A 25804-nucleotide genomic window follows, 5' to 3' on the forward strand; every position below is an offset into this window, starting at 1 on the left:
TTTTTTTTTTTTTTAATTGACATTTTTTTATTGACATATTTGCTGCTGATGATTTGATCGACTCAGAATTAGTGAACATATTCCGGGTTAGCGTAGCTATTGTCGTGTCCCATATAATAAATGGATGCACCATGTGGAATCAATTGTTCCCCAATCAAAAACAACAATGTGGATGATTAAGAACGTGCGCATTTATAGAGTGTCAGCTCCTCCGCGGATGATCAGAGTGAAGCAACGACAGCAGCTGTGGAACATTCAGTGCTCTCCAACTGCTAAGCTGCAGCACTCCTAGTGGTAGATATGCAGAAGACACCCTCCACGTCTGCAAAAATAAACCAGACATGAGGAGACAAGTGCTGATTGAAGGAGCTCATGCAAGTGTTTCTTTGCTTTGCGTTGCTTTGTGTGGCCCGTGACGTAAGCGTTTTTTGCGTGAGGGAGGGAGGGCCCGGAAACTTAGGTGACCTTTCCACGTCCTTTGTCACGTGCAGAAGAACGTCACTGGAGGGAAGGACCTCTTGCATTGTGTTGACATGTGTTTTGGATTTGACCCTTCCCTATATGTCAGACAACATGCATGACTTTAAATGCCAGTGAAAATGGCGTGCCACTTTGAGGAAGTGTTGTGTGACAATAGCCCGAGAAACAAAATGAGGGCTAAATAAACCCAGGTGAACCAAGGTCAAAATTGCTGTGGAAATAATCGATATATATTTATCATATCCACACAGTTATGTTAACACAATGCATTGTAAGTTAGCAGCAGCCACGCTCGAGCTGCGTTAGCTTGCGTTATAGAGTTCACCGTAGGGTCAAAAGTGTCACCATATACATCACAGCTGTAGCAGAACAGCACACAGCGTTGCCATAGTGATCGGCCATTTCCCCCCCCGTCGTGCAAAGCCAAACAAGTAGTGTTCGCTCAGATACGACAAAGGACAAAACCCAATTGTGTGCTCTGGCCTAATAGAAAGTGTTTATTTGGCCAGGTGCATCTGCTTTACGAGTCGCCCGAGCTGTTTGCGGTGACTATCTGTGCTCTCAGCTGCTCGCGTACGTCAGGAAAGGTAACAATGAGGCGCTGGGCGCCATGATAAAACAAGCCAAACCATCAGTGTCACCCGACATAATCAGCCTTTACTAGATGAGCCCTCGGAACGGAGACCACGAGTCATCCGATTAAAAATGCACACGGCGGTCGTTTCATCACGGGCGAAACAAAGCCGCCCTGCCCGTCCCCACGTGTTCCTACATCGCTATGGAAGAAGCCTGTTTCCCTGGCAACCAAACTGGCTCTCTTTTGTCACAGGAATGAGAGGAGGACAGACACTCCACACTGACCTCCATCTGACCTCTATACAGACATATTGCTTTCTGCTTTACTGGAGGCTGCATGGCTACCTGAGTTGAAAAATTCCCTTCCCAGCTATTAGATTTTGATTTGATGTGGACAAGCCGTAATGGACGCCAACAATGTTTTTGTCACAAAACATACAGACACAAGAGAGCGGCTCCAATAGATGGACATCTATTATGTCCCTCTACTGCCCCTAGCGGTGGTTTGTGCAGACAGGTATGCTGACCTGTATGAGCATGAAAATTGTGCACCCTGGATCTCAATCTGAATATCAAAGATAGTGTCAAAACTTTCAAAAGACGCCACTCCAGCCGTAATGTTTATCTAGTGTTTCCCTAATGGCCTTTAATGACATATGGAGTGCACATTGCCAGCAGCTATTTCAACGTGAAACCGCTGTTGCCTCCCAAAGGACTTAGCAAGCACTACACATGAACTCCTCGTCATTGTGGGTGTCATAGTAGACTCTAAACAGGTGCAAGTCCAAAAACTGCTCCTATAATTAATATTTGGAGCCTGTGCCGCCTTTTTCTAAAACCTCTTAAAAAAAAAAATCGACTTAAGTATCTCTCACTCTCCCTTTGGATTCATTTTGTTCCCATCAGCGCTATCTGTTCCCTTTCTCACCTCCTTCACTCAGTTGTCATCTGGCCATCATTTTCATCGGGATTCGCCGATGATATCGGGTTGCCGCTGGCTCCGCGGCGCTGGAAAGTGCCACTAATGGGCTTTCTCATACTTTATTGTGAACACTTCCTGTCAAAAGTGGGAGATAGCATCAGAGAGATGGTTAGCGAATAAAACGTAGTCAGAAGAAGAGGAAATTCTGTCCATAATTTGATGAGGATGGCAGGAAAAGGGGCTTCACTTTATCTTTGATCTTTTGGATCAAACTGTTGTGATTCTTTTCTGACACAGGAGGGACAATGCTGCCTCTGCTGGCAGAAAGAGGAAGTGCATAATTCTCCCTGGCAGATGAATGATGTCGAGCAGACATATTTATATTCATTTAGGATGGAGGAGGAGGCGAAGCCATCTGTAACGGATGTGATGGGAATATGTGTGTGTTTGTGTGTGTGTGTGTGTGTGTGTGTGTGTGTGTGTACCCCCACATGCGTGTTTGAGCATGTGTTCCAAGGTATCCGTCGTTTGTGATGAATTAATCGTGCTTTTGTGCGAGTTGGTGCCGTGTTTGTGCATTTGCCGGGTGTGTGTACGTGCATGCGCGCGAGCGAGCGAGGTCATTCTTCGGTCACTTGTTCAGGCTGTGTGATGAATGAAGAGGAGAGGTGTCTGAAAAGCCGCAGAGATTTGGGAGAAACATTGTTCCTCGCCGTTAAAAAATGATCTTACGTTGTGCCACGGCCTGAGGGAAGTCAACGTCGAGACTAGCAAAGGTTTCAAAACAAAAAAGATATTCAAATGAGTTGTGGTTGTTATGACTGTTTTTTTTGGGTTATCAGAGATCTAAAAATGTATTTCTTTGCTTACAGAAGTGGAGTGGAAGCAGTTGTGTTTAGCTTGGCGGACAAAACTAGCAGGGGTCAAAGACATGTGAGTCAACCAGGAAGTATCAGGCTGGGTCGACAGGAAGTGAGCGGACCAAACAGGAAGGAGCAGGCTACTGAGAGGCGGCGACATTCACAGCGGGGATTCAAACGTTGACAATGTGAGGACAATCGCATTATTGCCATTAATTGGACACGATACATAAAAATAGAATACATTGATTAAAAGGCACAAATATGTGCAGTGAAAGCCTGATGGCAGTCTAAAGGACATGATTGCCCATGTGAGGAAATGTGTTTGGCACATTGCGGTCAGGCACAAGTGCATGGTGGGATCAATGTCCACACCTCGTCCTAAATTATTCATCCTGTCAGCTGGCCTGCCCGCCATCTTCCCTGGAAAGCGCTGACCAAGAGCTTCATCCTCACCAGCCCAGCCATCCCCACGGACTCCACCCCCCCTTCATCCTTCCTCCTCCTCAGCCATCACTTCCTGCTATCTCTCCCTCGTTATCGCCACCGTGATTGGCTAATTTGCGACCTCACCCCTCGCGTGTCCCCCGGACCCGTCCCGTCTTTTCATCTGTCTTCCGCTCGCGTGTCTTCCTCATTAGACTTTGACTCCCGCAGATTCACTTTTTAATTCTTCCTCTCGATCTAGACTCGTCTAATCACGGAAACCCACCATGGTGCTGCTGACTAAGATTGTAACCCGTCGTCTTTGTGCGATATTTGTTTGCGGCTGCGAGGCCTTGGAAGACAGCCAGAGTGATCTCCCAGAGGCTAAGCGTGTGTCTATTCATCCTCATACTTTATGTGTATGCATGCGTGCACATGATCAACTCTGAGAGCTCCTGTGTGTGTGTGTGTGTGATTGGGTAATTGTGACATGCCTCATACATCATGGCTAGAGCCAGTTTGATTACAAGCACAGGGGCCCGGTGATTAATTGTTGGATTCAGCTTCCTCGCCCGAGTTGTGACACTCGGTCACAGAGCATCTGTACTGACACCCCCGGCACAACCTCACCATGCCCCTCCCCCACCAAATCCACCTCAACACCTTCTTTCCTCACTCTGCCTTTCCCTTTGTTTCCTTTCCTTACCTTACCCCCTCCACCAAAAAAAAGTTACCTTCACCTTTGCAGCCCCCATCCCTCATCCTCTCCTAACCTTTCCTTTTCAAGCCGTCAGGGCAAGCCACACGGCTTCTTATTAAATCTATTCTCCCAGTTTTGACCTTCTCACCTTTACTTCCCAGCAAGGTAAAAACAAGTGCAATTGTTGTAGAACTCACCGCCTAATTGTCCAACCCGTCCATCCATTTTCTGCAGCGCTCACTTGAGACTCACAGTAGGAAATGAAGTTGGACTCCTTAGGATGTGCTCGAGGCAATCAAAGCTCAATGCTGAAATAAAATGAGCATACATGTTATAGTAAAAAAAAAAAAATTGCAGAACATATTTTCATGCAGGTGTACCTCGAGGCGTTCTCCATCCTGAGAGAACCTCCGATTGGTCGCTCCAGATATTGAAGAAGCTCCAGCTGATTCCAGGCCAGCGCGGTGAAGCAAGCGGAGAAGTGCAGGTGTCACATTGTCAGGGTTGTCACACACACACAAACACACACAAACACACACAAACACACACACACACACAAACACACACAAACACACACACACACACACGATATGAGTGAAAGAGCATTAAGGGGCAGCAAAAGAAAAATACACAAACACAGAGATGATAGCTTCTCACAGCCAGTCCTCTTTTTCTTCTCCAAGTGTGTGCGTGTGCTCTAATAGCGTTTAATGCGCAGACTAATGGTTTCTGTAGGGAATCCTTGTGTGCAGTCTGAGTAGAGGCTTGGGCTGAGTGCTGGCAGGCAATCCCTCATCCTGATACCACATGGAGCTGAGAGCCAGGGGAGCATCCAACCTCTCCGTTTCTGACTGACTCTCATCCCCCACGTGTCTTTATCACACCGCAGTAAGTCTGCTTATCTTACTTATGCACGTCAAGTCTGTCCTGGTGTCTCGGCCGTTAAAGTGGAAAAGAGAAAAGTCTGTCAATGAAAGCACGTTGTTTGGTTTCCAATACAAGAGCTGCATTCATCTGGCCGTACCAAACCTATCCTCCACAAATTGGTCCCAAGCACTTACTGGGATCTTACTGGTATCATCTCACCAAGATTTCTCTGTCACCTCACATTTCCGCCGCTCACGTTTGACAAGCGGCTCTTCGGGCTTGAGTGGCGACGGACCATGCTAACCAGCATGACGCCATCGGAAGCTAATAAATCATCTGAGGACTTTTTTTTTTTTTCACCTCAGATTTATTTGGACTGTAATGAAGACGCGATGGGCTCCGGGCCGTACCCGGCGGCGACGGGGTGACACTGATGAATGGCTGAAGGTGCGCACACTGCTGTCAGCCAGGAGAGGGACGACTGTCAGTTTGCTGCAATGTATGTAGAAATGGAATTATTCTGATTGCATTAAGGACAAAATGACTGTTCACCCTTATGTTTGTAATCATATAATTCTATTATACTAGTAGGAGGTCAAGGGATAATCTGCTACAGTTTGTTCACAGTTTGCTACTTTGGCAACCTGAATAGAGGAAGAGTGTTTGAAAATAAAAATGATTACTTTTAATACAAATTTTCTTTGAGTACATTTGAGTCTCTGACTACTTTAAAAATGTGAGGGCGGGGCAGCATATCTGATACTGACCAGTAGGGGGAGCTTGAAGATGATGTCTCGTTCTGAAAGCCAGGTTAGAAGAAGTTTGGATTGGTAGACGTCAAACCTGTAGGTGAATAGAAATCAGGTGAGTTTGGCAAGATGGCGACCAACCGCGTGGTATTTCCTCAGCTCCACGCTTAAATGTGTTTCTCATCACCCTTCCATCTTTCTCAGTCCCTCTCACACACTTCAGTGTGTCACTTAGTTTTCTCGCTTGCCCTTTCTATTTCTACTTTCTAGTTAACGTGTCTCAGCACTTTCACGCGGGGATCTCCCCTGCGGCTGCACATTCATGTCTTTGTATGGGTGTCAAAAGCACACGCATACATTTGTGCATCACAGCCACTTTGTTAATTAGCGCTCCGAGCGAGCCTTTCTCCTAACAAAATCGGGGGTAATTAAAAAAAAAAAAAAAAAAAAAGATTCGGGTGTGTCTGTGAGTTGCTTCTAATTAAACCCCAGTGAGATGCTTTGGCCAATTAGCTAAAGGCTCCACGTTGGGCACCGAAGCATTCTAGCCTCAGCGGAACACGGGAAGTTAGCGTTCCTCTCATTTCCTCAAGCATTAATCATCAGAGTTACAACTGTTTTTGCTCATATCACCTCCAAGCCAATCTCTTTCCCACATGGCTTTGCCCACTAAATAAGATCTTCTCATCCATCATGAAATAATGTGATGGAGTGAGGAACAAGATGTGCATCTTTGTCTCCACGTGTGATGCGTGGCTAGATGCCTTCAAGATGAGAGGAAGAGGAGGGAGTGATTAAATGCTATCTCGCACTGACTGTTCCCATCTTTGACAGATGCGTCAGCGTAGACGACAGAATCGAGCACGCGCGGTAATTTGACTAGTTCCCCTTTTCTCCTCGCCGTTTGACAGCCGAGCGACAGAGCGTTGAATATTCAGCGCGTCTTTTCCTCCGGTCTACACACGTCCGATTATAGAAGGACTGCGAAAGTCTCCATTTTGCATCCTCGACCTCAGAAGGATTGTGACAGCTGAGACGTGACACGAGCCGAAATTAAACGCTTGTCATCTGACAACGCTTTGTCATCATTGCCAGCAAAACGTTTCGACGACTGTTTTTGGCCCAAATTGAGCTCGGTCCGTCTCGGAATTTCAAATCAAACCGAAAATAGCTTGCAAAGTCACAACTGTAAGCACGTTTTTTTTTTTTTTTTTCTCCCCAGCATCGGCGTCTTATCCCTCACCACTTCCCCGAAGATGAACGAGGGACGTTTTCGTCCCATCCCGCTCACGCTCATCCTTCCTCCCGGGCCGCTTTTCTCATCGTTGCATTTGGAAAAAGCCTGACCCAGTATTACAGTGACATTATGGGGCCATTTACCACCCTGCTAAAATAAACCGGTGAAGGAGGAGCGCGACAGAACCAGGTTACGGCACGACGTGGCGCAAATTAATCAAACAAATAAACGGGGGACCGCGCAGGGGTGTGGATTCCACTCGTCTGCTGTCCCGAGTGTTTGTCTGCACTCTGTGACATCACGTATGGACGCCTTGCTTGGCAGACAGCTTCGAATGAGTTCCAGATATCTGCTTTGAATCATTTCTTGCGGAGGGAAAAAAACCTCATTGTACCTTTCAAACTTTCAAAGTTCTTTTAGCTGTTAGCTTGGACGCAGAATTAGCTATTAGCAGCCAATCGGACACGCAGGTAACATTTTCGACGACGACAGCGAGACGAGCTACTCATTGATTGGTAATGAAGCGGCAAGACGAATGGACGCAGATGAAATTTCTGGCGTCTTCAAATTAAAGGTTGCGCCGAGGTGTGTCTGAGTAACTCGGAGAATATAAAACCACAAAGTAGTCTCTTGTTGTTTTCCAACTTGTCTCACACACGTCGTTAATAATCGAAAAGATTTACAATCGTCATGGGGACTTACAGTAAGTCTATGATCCTCTTCCCATACATGACTTGCACGGAGGGTGAGAAAATGGATTTTTGCCTTTTCCATCTGTTGCGTGGAACCTTTTCCTGGACGCGCTGTCAGCACCTTGAGCCTTTCCAGGGAAAACAAGCAGCACTTTCGAATCTTCACCCTCACGCGCTGGCACGGGCAGGATTTGTCAGAACTGCCAGTCCAACTTAGGCTTGACAATCTGAAACACATGGAGAATTTCACGTTTAGAAATGGGCTAATAAAATGGCTTCTGGTTTATATCAATCTGGTATGGTATCAAAATGACTGCTGTGAAAAAATAAATTCTTTTTTTTGGTGCTATAGTCTCAGAATCATTTAAATTAGGCTGTGTGTGTGTGTGTGTGTGTGTGTGTGTGTGTGTGTGTGTGTATGTGTGTGTGTGTGTGTGTGTGTGTGTGTGTGTGTGTGTGTGTGTGTGTGTGTGTGTCCGCTGAAATTTGTGCTTGCGCGAGCACGTCTTTGATATGCTTGCCTGTGCAGGTCTCGGTTGCGTAGTATCGGAGATCATTGCGCATCCATCAGCATGCCGTTAAGCAGAGGCCAGCGAGGATATGAAATGGCTCTCACTTTCAGGTCGCTGATCAATGCTTATAAACATTTCATGTCATAATAAGCCATCAAGTGGCACAATAACACGCCGCTAACACCTTTCTCGGGCTCGGATGGAGACGCACGCAGACACGCCAGTCCTCGGTAGGACATTTGGATGTGTTTGAGCAACATGGCGATGGATGAAGGGCAGAGAACACACACATTAGTTTGTCTCACACAATTAAACAGAAACACACTTTTGAGCATGAATGTGCAATGTGTGCGTGTGTGTGTGTGTGTGTGTGTCATCTGGGGACGGCTTTAGAAAGTAAGCCAATTTATACAAGGTATCCCAGCTTGAATTAGCAGCTAATGACTCTATTAGCTTTCATTTTTGCACCGAGGAGATTTGCCTGCATAAATTAGAGCGCGATCATCGGCAAAGTGTCACGGCCAAAGGACAGTTTCTAAATACAACAGCCGGGCCCTGTCAGCCGGGCCGGCCGCTGATATAGACGTCTCTGCAGACTTTGTCGTTGAGCGCAACAGACTTGTGCCAGTCACCGAGTGACAGGGGAGCGCGGGGGCCCCGGGGGGGGGGGGGGGGAGCTCCCTCGCCGCCGTCCCTGAAAAGGTCAACTTGACGCGGGCGCGGCACATCGACCTGCCCCCCTGTCGGCCCCGCTGATAAAAATCAGATAAACTTAAGACCACGTATCGATCGGAGCCGCAAAGCCTTAGGCAAATGTTGTCCGAGAACCTCCTCCGCCTCTCCTGTGCATATGATTACACGCAATCATGCGGCGTTGAAGGCGGCGAGGGGATTAGACAGCGAGACGGGCCGAAGGAGCGGGCTTTCTTCTTTTCACAGGGAAAGGGGAGTTATTAAGAGGTAGCGTGGAGGACAGTAAGATTAATCGCAGAAATTCTGGCGGAGATGGGGAAATTTTATTAAGTGTGAGGGGAACACTTATTGAAGTTAAATGCTCATACAAATGTGGGCCGCTGCATCAAGTATATTATTTTTACTCCTCCCCCCAAAAAATTGAACTGTAGTTGTCAATGTTGAAATGTCTGGTTAGTCACTATGCTATAAATTCTGACCCTTTTTTTTTTTTTTTTTTTATAAACTAATCTATGAAAAACCAAGCCAACTTTGAAAACATACTTTGATTTGGGTTCAGGCGGTTCTATGCATGGACAATTTCCATCCATGCATCCATCCATTGTCCTCATTAGGGTCACGGGTGAGCTGGAGCCCAGCTGACTTGTGGAGAGGCACATTAAACCTCGGACGAGTCGCCGGCCAATTGCGGGACAGCACGGACGACTTATTCTGGAATAAAAAAAACAAAAAGAAGAGAAAGCCCTGTTCAGAGACACTTCCAAAAACATGGAAGAGGGCAGAGAGCCAGATGAGTGAGAGCAGCTGGCTGGGGGAATGCAAGACAAATATGTTAGCATCAAGCTAACTTCTGGCAGACACTTTCATCCCAGTTGTCAGGCCACACATCCTCCTCGAGTCCATCCCATCGTCACCCTCGCCATGCTGGCTGCCTGTCTGCTGCCCTCTGCACCCACAGCATCTTTCCAACACATTCCACTCCAACCCACAATCCCTCGCTAGGCAACCATCTCCACTCACCCCCGCCTCACACAAACTCTTGCAGACTCTGTGTGTTTCTCTCAGGAGGAGGAGGAGCATTACAGCTCAGGGCAAGGAGGTGCAGATAAGGGGACAGGAATGTGACACGAGCTGGGACCGATGACCGCTGATAACATGAGGTGTGGGTGTGTGAATGTGTGACTACACACGTGAGTGTATGTGCACGTTCGGCCCATCTTCACTGTGTGTGTGTGGAGGAATGATGAGGGGGGTCAGTTATCAGCACCGGCTATGTCAGCACCTCCATCTGGTGTCAGCCATGGTGTGTATGTGCAAATGTGTGTGTGTGTGTCTGGAGAGCAGGAAGTGCAGTCTGGCTTGTGGACTGATGACACGAGTACAGTCTTTTGTGCCTTGTGCTCTTTGTCTGTGTTGTTATTATTATTATTATTATTATTGTATATAATTTTAGCATGCTCATTCAAGGAGGGGGGAGTAGTACGTCACCATGACAACACAAGAGCTGCTATGCTGAAGCCTTCCATGCACAGCTTCAGTCCTCTGCTGCCAACTACTGGAGAAATGTTGGTACAACATGACTTCACCTAAAGCTTCGACTTTTAGAATATACGTATTATTTGTAACCACAGCTCTACTGATATTTGTCTGAAACATCAGGCCAGTTTGTCTCTATACTGAACCAACTGTGTGCCCCCAAAACATCTCAGCAGAATATTCAAAAAAGTCGATTTTATTATCCAAAATATATGGAAATGATGTAGACGCCTGATTCATATGGCCAAACCCTGAAATAAGTCATTCCAAATAGGTCATAATAATTATAGAGAGTGCTGCTTGTCGGCCATTATCATTCAAGCGCAATCTTTGCACTGCAAGGACAAAGCGGAGCCTTGGATAGAAACGCGTGTGTATGTGTGCACATGTGTGTAGGTTTAAGTGTGACAACAGAATGTAGTTTAAGGTCAAACTAAATGGATTTTAGTAGACTCCAGTAACTCTCCAGGAAATGAATATGTCATTTGTATTGTGCTTTTAAAACTAAAAGATTATTTTGACCTCGATATACAAAATATCATTGGACTTGGTGAATATGAATGCACCTGAATTGGATTTTGTTTGACTACCATTGAAATCAATATGAGCATATTTTATTTGACCACTGACTTATGTTGGTGTCCACTTCATCAGAAGACGCAAGGGACAGTAAAGTATGCAAATATGACTAATAAAAGCAGTTATTCACAAAATTTAATATGGGTGATTCAGTATCTAGATCTCCCAATAAAACACAGTAGCAAATGGCTACTGGCTTTAACCTGGCCATAAAGTTAAGTGTTCCTAATAGTTATAAATGAGTGGCTGGCTACCCCGTCCTGTTTGTTTATTGGCTGACGTCCCTCGGCCCTCTCCATGCGCCCACTCGTACAAAAAAGTGGCCGCAAAATGAGATTAGACTCTGACATGGGCCCCACATCATCCGCCGACGCGGCCGTGCCGTGAACTCTAACCCGGGCGAGGAGGCTGGCTAGTGCTGCAAACTGAGACGGGCGCGCTCCCGAATGCTACTGGCGCGAGCATCCTTTCCTGGAAGAATTAGTCATTCAAGTGTGCCATCTACAGGGGGGAAAACGCAACGACGTTTCCATGTGCATGGCCGCCTGCACTTGGTGGAAAGCGGATTTAAGAACCAGCAGCAATTCTCATACTGACCGGGAGATGGCGACAAAGTAGCACCTGAAGACGATGTAGTGTTTTGCAATGACAGTCAGATAGTCGTTATTAAAGGCATGCGATTATGATTGTGATTATATGATGAAAGCAGTTATGACGATATGACAGGTCACTAGGTGGCGCTACATGCAAAAGCCCCCCCCCCCCAACAAGCAGAGCATTGGTTTGAATTGTAATATTTTATAATATTTCAAATTATTCCAACTCGAAATGCAAGCTTTGCCTATTAGGGAGTCCACATTGACGTATTAAAATGAGGAAAAAAAAACAAAGTCTTCAACGCTTTCATTTAGTAGCTGTGGTACTTCACTTTGACCGCTAAGTGGCAGTAAAGCCCTAAGAGTTGACTGATGCACTGCATTTTGTGACCTTTTGTCTGTTTTGGCACGATTGGTGAGGCCGACGAGATGAACGCTGGTTGGACTCACTAAAAGCAAAGAGGATACAATCAAAAGTATTCATTGCTTCCTTGTATCTAATTTGCAAGACAACCACATTAGAATCAACACGTGCGTCTCTTTTGCTCTACAAATGGATTCCAATCCAAACTCCATCTGCATCATCTGGACATAAAAATGATCCCCGCTATTCATCTCGGCTGTCGTAGTATTACAGGGAATTAAATGCAACGTGTAGGCTGCTCGGGGCCAACTATAATTAATAAGAGTTTACCGCGTTGTCGGGGCCACGTTGGCTAATGGTGTTGTTTATTGTGTTCCAGGGGCCCGCTGCTTCCGGTATATCAATCCCGATGTCAACGGCCGGGCCCCGGTGTCGTGGAGGAGTGATAGTCGCGCGTGATTATAACAGAATAAAAGCACGTAATGAAGTGCTTTCCGCCCTGTTTATTCTCAGTCCGCCACCTCCGTGCAGCCTTGATGGGCCTCTGCGTCACGTCATCATCACTCTCTGACTTTTTTTTTTTTTTTTTTCCCCATCATAAGGTTCATAGAAAGTTGAATTGTTCAAAATGCTAATGGCTTGACAATGGGGGGCATCCTTTAAACGGTGCATCAATATGTAAATAATTGTGTAGGTTTAGATAGATAGGCTCGGCACACTAGAGGGTGGGGGGGGGGGGGACTAATGGAACAGGTTGGTGGTGATTAATTGAAGAAATAGAGAGTTGATTGTAGTAATTAAACAAAACAAGGTAAAGCAAACGACTGAGCTGCCATCTGGGCCCGCAGGCGGAAAGCACATTCATTTACCCACTGCCAAGCACGCCATTTATTTATCCATATGAAGATACCAGGGAAGCGGCTGGGGTCCACCACGTGTGGGAGTTTAGATGGCGGATTTCATTTTTTGGTCGAAATAAATGGAGTAAATGCACAAATGGTGGCGCAACACATGTAGTCTTGAATGTCACTTAAAGTGCGGGGACTCACATTTTGTATCCTCTGCCAAGAACGGCCATACTTCCTCTTTTTCCTGGAGAAGACATTGAAATATCAGAGAAAGCATTTCAACATCGCAAGCGCATCCATATTGCAAATGATACCGGCTGTAAAGCCATTAGCTTAAATGTGTATGTTTGTCTCAAACGTATATTTGCATATGCGTTGACGACATGGCATCAGAGTGCCATCATCTCGGCGGCGCAGTGATACGATGATGGAGATTAAATGCGCAGAGAGGCGGAACGGAAACACAGATGGAACTAAATAATTAACACGCACGCATTTCCACAAGCTATGTATCCGTGCACTGGCCCGCGTGTTATTTTTGAAGTCGCTCAAGCATTGTGTAAATCTGGTCTCTTCATTTTTTCCCCCAAGAGTGTGAAGGCTGCATATGAAATTGCTTACATTATATGCTGCAATGTTTTTCCAATGGGCTGGAACATATTAAGCTGAAAATGAATAGCAGGTCTCCTCGACACCATGTTGCGCCATGGCTTAGCCTTCACTTCCCCTTCTCCCTGTGCTCCATCATAGCGACAGCTGTCACTTTTCCAACGGCTGTCGCCTGGCGTGCACACGTGTGTGTGTGTGTGTGTGTGTGTGTGTGTGTGTGTGTGTGTGTGTGTGTGCCAGTACATGTGCAATGGCCTTCTTCTGCAGGGTCATGTGTGCAGACAAAAGACTCACATCTGCCCGACTCTGGCTGGAAGGGAAAGCGTGCACATCTGTTTGGTGTAGAAAACGGGAAAGCGTTCAAATGGGTGTGCATAAACACCCTTATCGTAAATATGGCGAATTGGTTTTATGTTGCCCGCTAAGGTACATGGCGTATGCATTAAAGCGTCTGTTTGGATACATATGGAGATGTGCGTGTGGTCGCATATGCATATTTATGCATTTGTGTGTGTCAGACCTGAAGGGGGGGGGGCTCATTGGTATGCTGAGTGTATCCAGTTCCCCTGTGGTGCTGGGTGGGATAGGAAGCATCTGTCACCTCTGCAGAGATCCAGCATGCAGCCGACTTAACCCTTAAAGTGCTGCATCACCTGTGGGCGAGCAAAAAGGAGGGGGGGGGGAGAGAGAGAGAGAGAGCGAGAGCGAGAGAGAGAAAGAGAGAGATTTGGATTGGTAGACTCCACCAGGTAGGTGGAGCTTGTGACAAGTGAGCAGGACTGATGGATTAAAGGGAGGAGCCAGCGCATACATGCATGACCTATCCTGGCAGGGGGGGCGTGAACTCGTTGCCGTAGAAACCTAATGCCTTGCTGAGGAGCTATTGGTGGGTCCGGGAAATTGCTGACATAAAGGTCTGCCTTAGTTTCCCCTCTCTCTCTCTCTCTCTCTCTCTCTCTCTTTTGACTCACCCTTTGGCATGCACACACACACACACAAGCGCAGTTATGCTTTGTCCGGCAGGAGTGTGTTTAACATGAGCTCCAATTTCTACAACTCATCCAAAAATCTTGACTGCTATTCTTATCGTAAACAATCACCTGTAGTGATCCGAACGGATCTGATCATGTCAATGCATGGAACATTTTATGATAGTCAGCAGAAGAAATGTAGCTCTTCTTTTCACGGGTGTCCTCCGGGTGTCATTGAGCGGCGGTATAAATCAGCTGGTGCGGCTGCGCTAAATTAGCCCGCTTTTAATTGTGTCTGTAATAAATGACTATCATTAGTCAAGGCTCTTCCTAGCGCCCAGACATAATCTTCTGAAACCAAAGCACATCTCTTTGACCATACTTCATCTAGTTGTGGCCTGGAGGGACAGGAGGGATCTTCTTCTCCGAGGATCTCCCTCTTCTCGGAAAAACCCGAGCAGACAAAGGGATCTGACAAACGCGTACTGTGAGAAACATCCGTATGATGTCAAGCGTTCAATTTAAAGTCGGTTTTATTGCCAAGAAGAGAGCAACACGTGCTCCGTTCGGCGTATACGGTCCAACAAAATGTCAGATTGTCAAACCTAAAAAAAAAAAAAAAAACAAATACTGTAAAATCTGTCTCGCCATCTTATCTTGCATTCACAGTCGGCCGCAAAGTACGAGGACAGGACAAGACAACCTCTTTGATAATCGCCAAATGGGTGTGCGTGAGTGACAAAGGGTGGTCCCGGCGGGTTGTGACATCGCTGATGGGGCCCCGACTGATAAGGTAGGACAAAACTGAAAAATGTTGCTGCAGGGGGGGATCCATGCGCTGATTAGGCCAGCGTTCGATCCCTCCCGGCGCCGATTCATCAGTGTCCACCGCCGGCCGTTGACGGCCTTCTCGGGTGTCAGCGCGGTCACATCGCTGCCGGGACCTCGCCAATCTTTGTCAGGTGGAATAAGCGTCCCGGGAGGGGGGGGGGGTGGGGGGGGTCAATCTGCTTTCATTCTAACACCACCAACAGAGCCCAATCCAGATGAACAACGCTGATACAGTTTGCACAACTTCAACTGACCCCGCTTGCAGGCTAGTCCATTTGGAGATGTGGGGACCCCCCCACCCCATTTCAAGCGTCACCTATGTCACCAATCACGAGCACTTTGTCAAAGCACAGGTAACCGTGACGACTCTAATCCCTCGACAATGGGCCCCTCATTCATCACTGCTGAGGGAAGGAGGAAAGGAGAGAGGGGGGGGGGGGGGGGCTGGAGAGTCCTAGACAGGGCCAACAGTGCAGACAAATGGCCCCCAAAATTCCGTATTAATCAGCTACTGATTTGCTGCCCCTTTAAAGCCAATACCACTTAAGCAATGGAGATAGGGAGGAGGAGGAGAAAAGCCGCTGGAGCGATGAGAGGGAAGATAAGCGGGAGATGGAAAACAACAAGAGATAAAGACGGGAAACAAATGTAGGAAGGATGGCCGGAGAAAATCAACGGCGAGTAGCTTATTGGAATCTACTGTTGCGCTCTTTTGCCACAAGGCTGCTCGACTTACACACATATTGCGAGGCGAAACCCAACTCTTGTTGATTTGTCACTGGAGTTGATCAATAGCTGTGATGGAAACAGATTCAGCTCAGATGGATTAAACGTCCGAGTGGCTCTGACGTTATTTTCCCATTAAGAGAAGGCTAATCATTACACACACACACACACTGAAATACACACCCTGAAAGTACATCTATATTTATGTACACATACATTGCACCGTTATTTTATACACACACCGCTAAAGAAGTTGTGAACGGTGGGGCTATTGATTTTGCCTCGCCAACACATACGTTGGGCTGAAATCAGAATTATTTATGGAATTAAAATCAGCTTATTTTTGTTCGTTGTTCTATAGTGACTTCTCGAAAATGCAATGGAAAATAATGCACAAGAAAATTGTTCAAGTGTGACTTTTGGCTGCAGATGAAAGTGTTGTGTGAAAGCGTTTTGACTTGTGAGTGGGATATAAATGTGTTTGTCAAATGCTATATGGCCATCTATCAGAGTTACTGAGACATCAACAAAGAAACCACACCAAAAAAAGAAAAAAGAGTGAGAGGGGAAAAGTCTGGCTTGCAAAATTTTGTGGGGAATCGTGAATGTCAGAGTCATATTTTATGGCCATGGGATAAGATGATGACAGACAAAAGTCACCATTCATGTGCAAAACTGTTTTGCTATTGCGCAATCAAATGATCAAAAATAAATCAATAAATTCCACCATAATTTCTGGCAAAATTCCTCTAATTCTTTTCATCCAATCAGATTTCAACGGTGCAACTATATTAGTAACGGGGCCGTACTGGAGTGCAAACGACGACACGAGGAAGTTGTGAGGTGGAGACCGAGAAGGTGAATGATAGCTCTGCGGGGAGGACGTGTGCGTGCAGCCATCTGCCGTTCATTACCTGCTGTTTGCTCTTCGCTCACCTTCCTCGTCTTCCTCAACCGCTCGACCTCCTCCCCTGCAGCTCAGTTGGGTTTATGCGGAGATCCGGGCGAGACGCCCAGGGGACCCCTCTCGGCGCCTCGGCTGCAAAGCAAGCAAGAAAGTTTCAGTTGATTTGTGATTTGACGCCTTTTTTTTTTTTTTTTTTGCTTTGCCTCACACTCTTGTGTCTGTGTCACTAAACAAATGAGCGCACGCACACACAGCGGCGGGCGTCGAAGGGCCTCTCTAATGGATTCTGAAGATTCCAATTTCCCCTCTGCCACCAAAGACAGAAAACCCTCTGAGCTCAATTACCCCTGTCTCGCACCAGACGAGACTGCAGGCGCACACACTTGGACGCATCCTTTTTTGGTAATCACGCACACACACGTGCTGTGACATGCGGAGAATCACACAATCGGAGGTCACGTAAGCAAAGTGAGAGCAGTATTAGTCCCAGGTAGATTTTATGTGAAAGGAGGAAAGATGGGAGGAAGTCAAGCATCTAAAGGGCTGAAGAAAGATATCGTGCACGTCTCTGGCTTATATAGAATCCACTCTTCCAGAAACCTTATTAAATTCTACAATTAGCCGAACGTCTCAGGCTATAAATAGTTTCACTTTTCCCCATGGCGTGGTGTCAGTCAGTGTTCCGGGCTCGGACCGCCGGGGGTGGGGGGGGAAACAAAACAATTTAAATTATAGCGAGGCTCCCTCTTTGTCAGGCTCCCCTTTTAACGGGATAATTACTAGTCTATTCATTCGCGCTCAGCCGGGGCGATACATCACATCAGCGTGCGGCGGCCCGGCCTTGCACGGCTGTGATAAACGTCCTTTAAAGGCCGAGGGGGGCTTCGCCATTGATATCAGCTCAGCGTCTGCCACGGGCTCTCAGCGATGCTCGCTTTTACAGATGAAATAGCCTCCTGCCACAAAGTGGAGAACGAGGCGCACCTTGCTTTTCCAGAGTGACGCCGACACCTCCCCAAGGGGCCTGACAGTGAGGAAATGAGCAAGACCGGGAATGAAAAGGAAGAGAGGGAGCGAAAAAAAGAAAAAAAAAAAAAAGGCATCTATTATTCAGCACGGCTCGATCTAAGCGTACGCGCGCCATTAAAAATAGGAAATCCATAGCGGAGACAAATGGCTTCTAAATGAAGCGCTACAGGAGGAGAGCGGAGATAGGGACCCCTGTCACATGCGTTTTAATTGTCTCCCAGGGCGATAAGGGGGATTTATCAAATTCATCACGCCGCTGAGGCCATTCGCGCACGAGACCAAGTCGCCAGGCACGCGATTCGCGCCTTGAGGAAGGAGACCAGACTTTTGTTTACATGCATCCATTTTTTGTTCGAAACAGATCTCGGCAAATAATGATCAGTTAAGCGGCAGACAAAAAAAAACAACATTGGACCTGGGTGCCAAGCAGCCCCAATGTCATCCAGAAACAATTACACAGCCTTTAATGAGGCACACGGTAGCACCGGGGTGACACGTTCTTTACATCTTATAATGAAGATGGACGCTTCAGTTTAGATGATTCTCTTTCATGCCGAGCTAATTATTCACCTGGTGCTCCATGTGAAAAGAAAGTTGGAGAAAATCAAATTAACACGCATCTTTCGGATGATGAGAACCATTGTGATCAATGATTAGCATAGCATAGAGCAAAACACGTAGCATCTCCTTTTGAGTAGCAGCCAACACAACCTTCCAAAAATGGATTTTTATGACGATGGGTCTTCCACTTGATACAGCTAAGGTCATCAAAATGGTTACGGGCCCCACCATATAAACTGTCAGTCATGTCCGAGACATAAAAATCACCGTTTGAGCTCTTCAGTTGGACCCTGGGACATCAATCAAATGGGTTCTACGTTTTGGATGACAAATTTAGAGGGAGGCGTGTGTATTGGGACGATTGGACAGACTTGAATGTGACCCGCTTGCAAGATGAGAATTTTGGGACAAGCGCAGATTGCAGAAGCAATAAAAGAGAAGGAATCATAATAATAGGAACAGATCGTAACGCCTTTCAATGAGACGGCCGATCAATACCAAGCATTCAAACAACTTTTGCATTGGCTCTGCATGACCTTACTTCACCTCATGTTTTTCTCATCTTCACTTTTTTTTTTTGCAAAATGACGCCGCCATAAAGATTGCGTGGAAACATTATAAACGAGCCCATTACATTAACGAGGAAAGAAATTAGGTTATAATTAGCGAATGGGCGCTTTTTATGATTGTTACAATTAACCCTGGCTGTTGTTACAGGTGACCCTCGCCCGCATTAAATGACCCACTGATCTCAGTCAATCAAACGTGCGGTGAAATCATCACGGATTGCAATCATCGTAACTAACTATCTGTGTGTGATGGCTGAATGACAGCGGGCACGGCAGCTCATCTTTTCCTCGACGACAGGGTGACAAAGTGAGATGTTACGGCGGCCAGACAGCACAAGCGCAAACCTGGCAGAAAGGTATCTTTCTCTCTTTTCCTCCCCACCTTTCTATCCTTTTAGCCTCACCTCTGTCTACCTGTCTGCACTCCCCCCCCCCTCCCTGAAAGTGAGCTGTCTCCTTGTCTTCCCCACAGCCCCCAGACCTGATCCTGTCAGCCCCCCCCTGCATCATAATACCACCCATTTCCAATCAATGGCGGCGGCATGAATATTTACGGGGAGGGGGCGTGTCCCGTCGCCCTGCAAGGGGGGGGGGGGGCTGTATACTGGAGAGATGGGAGCTCGTCTTCCTGAGTCAGACATGGACAATAAGTCATTAGAAGGTGGGGGGGGGGGGGGGGGGGGAGATGTCGAGGGGAAGATGTGACAGAGAGGACCAAAAAGACTTTTTCCTCTTCTACAGCCCCCCCACCCCCCAGTCTTCCCCCACCTCTTACTCGTTCTGTCTAGTCTCTTTCTTCTGACCCTCTCCTCTTCATATCTCCTATTTTATTACCACACATACTCTACACCATCTTCTAGCCCTCCTTCCCTCCCTCCCTCCTTCCCTCCCTTCTCTCTTTCCATCTGTCTTGCTTGCTGCAGTGCCCATGCTGCCAGGCAGTATAAATCACATCTCTAGGCTTGGCTGCAATGGGCCTGAAAATAAAAAGGTATAAAAGTGTCAGGATGAGCTACTGGCTGGGGGGGGAGGAGAATTCCTTTATGATAGGTCTAAATCCTCGCGCACACACACGAAGAAAGGGGGGGGGGGGGTTTGCTTGTGTGATGCATAACACGTGCACAACATATGCCTCCGTACTCTTCGACCAACTAATCTGGCTCTTTTTTCCACATCTTACATATCATGTTCCACTTAGCCAGTGATTTTAAACTGCGACATAATCGACAAATAATCCAATTAAAGGTGACTTTGTCGTTTTCATGCATTGTTTTGAAAGACTGGGCCGTAACGTATTGAGATCCCTCTCTGTTGGCAGACGCCATGTTAAGCTAAATGGCGATGGGAATAGGGAATTCAGAAAAGTGAACGTGAAGAGTCCATCACTCGCGGAAAGTAAGCTACAGCTTCCAGCTCCAATGTGCACTTTGTCATTCCTATTCGATCAGGCGCTCATTGCGAGTAATGCTGATAAAGATGAGCGCCTCCCTCGGGGGAAGCGTGTCAACCCACGGTGGCCGTGCTTTGCCGTGATTTGCTGTTTCAACTGTATTGATCAGCCACGCAAAAGAGAAAAGGCTGGAAAATAGAAGTAGCCCCCACACCCCCACTATGCACCAAACACCCTTGGGTATGTGTGTAAGTGGGTGAGTATTTATGTTCACATTAGCAGGCCTCTGGATATGCTTGCACACAAACACACACACACACACACCAATTGGCTCATCCATACCTGCATTAAGCGCAATAAACCTTGCTCTGATGAGCAAGCTCCCGTCGACCTTGGAAAGACAATGCAAAGGGAGCCATGCTGTGAAGAAGTAGGGAGGCATGAAGGAAAGGGGGGCTTAACATATTAGCGGAGGAGGGAGGGAGGGATAGAAAAAGAGTAAGTGAAGCTGCTCAGTATGGGGCAGGAGGGCAGCTCCCGTTCTGGCTTTTCATCCTGAATGCAAATGCGCTTTCGTTGTGACGCTCGTAACTGCTCCGGAGAGAAGCAATTACAACGACTCCGTTCACTCAGAGAGAAAGACACGCATGGCTAGAGGAGGGTAATTAATAAGGAGATGGACGGAATGGAGGAGGAGGATGGAGAGGGGGGGGGGGGGTCCGCACAGGCTCCTCCGGAGAAATTGAAGCGGCGCTTATCGATCGCGCCGGCAGCCCCGCTGTATCGACACGCACCCGAATCGACCCGGCTCATAACTTATGTCCGGCTTCTTTTTTTTTTTTTCCTATGAGAGGTCAAAGGTCACGTGTCACCTCGAGTGTCTTTTGAAATATCTCCTTGTTACTTTGATTTCATTCAATTAAAGAGACTCGGGCTCCGATATGACCTCACACGTATTGTTCCGCCTTCTCGTCCAAGGGAAAGCGACGCGGCTGGCGCTGCTGGCGCGGCTGGCGCTGCGAGGTACGGCGGCAATTTTTATTGCAGTCATTTAGGCCGGTAATATGTCATCTCCATTAGGCGAGTTTTAACACTCACAGATAGATGGCCCGGTGACATTTATCTGCACACGGGTCGTATTTTAGTAGTTAAATGGCTGGCCATGTGCAGGGTGCGTGCAAAATGACTATGTGTGTTTAAGGAGTGCGACGGCAGGGTGAGAGAGGGCGGGAGCGAGACGCATTGACTTTTAATGATACGCCATGCAATAGCACTTTGGAAGTCATAATCCCAAATACAATGCGTGGGCTCACCTTTGACCCCTGGTGAAAAGGGAGAGAGGAGAGCTAAGAGACTCCTCGACGGCCAGAACCACAATGAGACTGGATGGGAGGCGCAAGTTGAAGGAAATTAAAAAAAGACGACGCGATGAGAGTGATGGAGAGAGCGACGCAGGACTTGAGTGCAAGTTGTGGCGGCTAATTGCTCGTATGGATTTTGCCATTGTTGACTTTTGAAAGGGTCACCGAGGTGAAGTCATTCCCAATAGTGACGTCAGGTTTTGAAAGAGCTAATAACTAAGACTCATAACTAATACCGATTATACAATGTTGAGCTTGGACGCAATCTGTTCCGGGCCACTAATCACTTTTTGATTCGTTGGGATTTAGAATCAATTCTCCGATAGGAAATAATGAAAAGGAGTGAATTATTTGCTGGGGGGGGGTCAAGCTGCTTTAGTAGGCAAATATTTTAATATTCTTAACTGTAATAAAAGTGCACAATGAATTGCTTCCAGGTCTGTTGTGAAATAGTTCAACAGATGGGACATGGTGATTTCCTCGGAAATGTATACGCTTAGAGCTTTATAGAAATATTAGTTATGTGTAACTTTCACTTTCATTTTCCATCACCTGTCTCCGGGCGCTGACTAATGTGACAGAAAATGAACAATTAAAAATATCGCACGGGCCCAGAGCATGGCGGTGCTTTCACAACTCAGTGGACACCCTAATTGCTTTGAAATACAATTTGGGCTGGGTCTTTCTTTGTTGGCTGTTTTGGAGGTATGATGCGCTTCACTGCGCGCTGGAAATTGAGTTATAAATTACCACGCCGAAATAGATATGGACGCCGGATGCTCAATATCTAAATGTTAGATCCTCCTCGCCGTCTATCCATGCAAATACGCGGCGTCTCGACAAAGAGGGCGGCGGCCATGTTTTTTTTTTTTCATAGGACGTGTTGATAAGGTTAAACTTAAAGTCAGATGACGCCGGTGACTATAAAAGCAACATATCAACACGGAGAGAGGAAAATATTTTGGCAAATATGTTTTGGGGCGAGGCGCCAGTGGCGTTTGTGTGTGAAGTCACTGACAGCTTCATCGGGGGAGAGATGCGGAACAGGCCGGGTTTACTATCGGGGCTGGCCCGCGTCAGTCCAGCTGTTGATGGGAGGGCTGAGGTGGGACAAGGGGACGACTGCTGTCTCCTTTAATGAGCCTTGGCTTATGTCATCAGCTTTCAATTGGCAGAGCTGTCCGCTACCTCTGGCCCCTCTCGTTTACGCACACACTATGGGCCTGTCGTGTTTCTCGCAGATGATTTCCCCACGATTGTGTGTTAGAGTCATTAATTTGCTGTCTCGGCCCACCTGGAAAGCTGTCAAACGGAGGACGCCGGCTTCTTTCCGTCACCACCCTGGAGCCAGACAAGTGAAGATTTGTTGTTTTTTTTTTGGTGGCAGCGTAGAAATATTAGCACTGTAAACAATAAATAAAGATCACATTAGAAATTAGGCCAAAGATTTTGATGGTGTTTAATTGATATCAGCTTACAGTAGTGATGGTGGCGGTGCTTCCCTCCCCGAAGGTTCTTGTGATGTCTCAACTCCCTCTACTGGGCCGCACTGCGCACAGCTCATGTCAGTGGACTTTGCGAAACAATCAGCACAGTACTGGAAGAGAAATTCTTCAAAAAAAAAAAATTCAGTTTATTCATCCTTTAAACAGATCAGAAAAGTATCATCAGATCATTTTCTCTAAAATAATTCCAAAACACACACGACTAACCTCGGCTTCGGAGCTAAAAATATCAACATGGGATTTTCGATTAAGAATTTAGAAATGTAGATTTACTATACATTTTTTTTTTTTAAAACATGAAAAATTATTTTCGTACACAAATTGAAATAATTGGCATTACTTTAACAAAAAAAAATATTAAAAAAGGAAGAAAAAAAAAAAAGGACAAAAGGATCTGGTTTTTAGACATGGAAAACGTCACTATCTCATTCCTGGATGTTCAAAGAATTATTTTGCAGGCAATTAAATCACAAGTGCACAATTCTCCATCTTTGTCGGACGACTCAAAGGAGAGGATGGAGCTTCCGTGAATGGTGCTGTCCACACTTAAACCCAAGCCTGACGAAAAGGTGCTGTTGGGAGACAGATGAGTTGGCATGATGCAAAGTGGCTTGTTTTTAGGAAGTACTTCAAAAAAAAAAAGAACTTACCTCTCGCAATCAGAGTCACATGACCCCTTCTCTTCATCTAACGTAGCCATGCAACCACCGTCAAAGCGCTGGATGGCCTCAGCCACCGTGTATCGGGTTTTGCCGAAAGCGCATCTCTGCATCTTTTTGATGCTGAGCCCGGACTGGAGGAACAGATGGACTCGACTGTCTGACAGAAACAACGGCGTGTGAAGAACACTAGAAAGGAAATTAGGCGTAATTTAACACACCGGCCACGAGGCGACAAACTTCATTTAGCTCGGGAGGAACTCACTTCTCTAAAAACTCCTGCAGGCCTTTCATCCTTTGTCTGATCTGCTCTACGTTCCTTATGCTGAAGAAAGGATTCCATGAGGGCAATTTGGGGATTTCTCTGAAGGAACGTGAGAACATATCTACTTATTCCTACAGACAGCTGCCAGTAAAATCTTATAAGAACAAACATACATGATGAGAGCGTTTTGCTGAAGACACCGTCGCAGCCAAACGAATTCCCTGTAACGTCTCCTCACTGTGGAAGCCTTCTTGCGAAAACACATGCTATTTGTCTACGGGAGAACATTAGAGAACATTTCAAAACCAACAGCGGCCTGACTTGGGATGTGATGCTTACTCACGTGAAGACTGATTTCATAATCGATATGCGTGTGCCAGTAGTCATGTTTTTGGAGCTTTGGATTTCCAACAAAGACACTAATAAACTCCTTGAAAATAAAAAAAATGGAAAAAAATAAATACTTTAATGCAATATGATGAGGCTGGAATATTAGCAAGATATGGAAACTTACAGTTTTTGCAAGGTTGTCAAACACACTGTCCATGGTGGAAACCTGCAAGATTACATGTCATGACCAGTGAACGCCAGTAGGAGAAGCAAGGCCTGTTCTACAAGTCTAAAAACTATCAAAAGCACTGACATATTTACAAGCTCAATTTTGTCCAATACAAGGTTGCCAAAGTGCTGGCATTTGAGAAGAGGTGACAGTTGTGGAAGGAGTCAGACTTACTAGTTTTTTCTTCACTCAAAAACTTTTGAAGAAGTGAACAACCATCAAGATGGCCGTCCGTGACTATGAAAGAATCCCTGAAGACTCCTGGAATTGCCTAAACGTGTGGCAGAGAAGGCTGGGAGAGGCCGTTAGATTCTTCCAAGCTTAATACTTTGAAAAATATCTTGTCCTAGCACAGCAATTTAATTTGGTGCATTACGCCACTGAAGGCCCACCCAGGTACGAAATGAACAGCCATGATAAACACAAATGAAGACTCAGGAAGTCAGCACTTTCTTGCTGATATAAGCATAAATAGCAGAATAAAAAGGCCACACAACACCAAAACAGGATTAGAAACAATAAAGCCTCTTTTGCACACAATCAGCACTAATGCTAGAAGCATAAATGCATCTATTATAGTCAAACACTTCAAGGGGATAATTAATTCCCTGAAAGAAACAAAAACTGCACGAATAGATTGACTTTTTTTTTTTAGCAAGACAATTCCATGTGACTTTTTTTTTATTTTTTTCCACGAATGAGCACAAGCAGATAATGAGTCCTGATCATTCAGTGATCGAAATAGCAGAATGTTTACAACTTCACACAATCAATAGCACAAAATGGCCCCATGTGTTTAGTTTGACACTAAACAGTGGACTCGCACTTTCTATGTGTTGCAAGGTTGAAATGTGATTTCATGAAATTTGTCAAGTATTTCCATGCTGTGCCTGCCTACCTTTCTCTCGTTGCCTTTTTTTTAATCCCAGCTCCAGTCTGCGTGTTTTTTTTTTTCAATCTCTTGTCTACTGAATCAAACGCTCATTGCAACCTGGTCCACTTTCTTGCTCACGCCTTCTCCCACGCACGCGGTAATAAAAAAAAACCAATAAAATAAAAAATATAAACAACGCAGGGTGGAATTTAAAAAACGTTGGAATCGCTGCTACAATGTTTGTGTTGCAAAAACTCTGGAAGTGTTTGCACACCTGTTAGTTTGTCAGATGATTTCACCTGGCCAGCCCAGGGGGCGGGGACTAATTCCTAATTGCTGCATAATCTATAC

General features: G+C 46.2%; 1 protein-coding gene across 8 annotated transcripts; it reads right to left on the reverse strand.

The window, feature by feature from the left end:
• On the reverse strand, positions 1-25768 carry snx10a (sorting nexin 10a). Of its 8 annotated transcripts, XM_085900854.1 has the most exons (22): positions 25478-25767; positions 24754-24925; positions 24535-24576; positions 24364-24450; positions 24194-24294; positions 24021-24119; positions 23747-23944; positions 23070-23668; positions 22886-22994; positions 16689-16813; positions 15785-15843; positions 13767-13899; positions 13490-13578; positions 12839-12881; positions 9258-9425; positions 7520-7736; positions 5599-5674; positions 5192-5323; positions 4345-4409; positions 4162-4272; positions 1985-2113; positions 1-322 (listed from the first exon to the last, which is right to left on the reverse strand). In XM_085900854.1, the coding sequence occupies exons 3-8, from the start codon at positions 24565-24567 to the stop codon at positions 23536-23538; spliced, it is 651 nt and encodes a 216-aa protein (XP_085756980.1). In that variant the 5' UTR covers positions 24568-24576; positions 24754-24925; positions 25478-25767; the 3' UTR covers positions 1-322; positions 1985-2113; positions 4162-4272; positions 4345-4409; positions 5192-5323; positions 5599-5674; positions 7520-7736; positions 9258-9425; positions 12839-12881; positions 13490-13578; positions 13767-13899; positions 15785-15843; positions 16689-16813; positions 22886-22994; positions 23070-23535. The 8 variants fall into 8 exon arrangements, with proteins under 8 accessions (XP_085756980.1, XP_085756983.1, XP_085756981.1 ...); XM_085900857.1 differs by lacking the exon at positions 15785-15843 and having other exon boundaries at positions 24754-24850; XM_085900855.1 differs by lacking the exon at positions 15785-15843 and having other exon boundaries at positions 24754-24871.
• Positions 25769-25804: the final 36 nt, after the last annotated feature.

The sequence above is a fragment of the Syngnathus leptorhynchus genome, chromosome 20 (genome assembly GCF_054491065.1).
Source record: "Syngnathus leptorhynchus isolate UIUO chromosome 20, UIUO_Slep, whole genome shotgun sequence".
In the NCBI taxonomy this organism is placed as follows: domain Eukaryota; kingdom Metazoa; phylum Chordata; class Actinopteri; order Syngnathiformes; family Syngnathidae; genus Syngnathus; species Syngnathus leptorhynchus.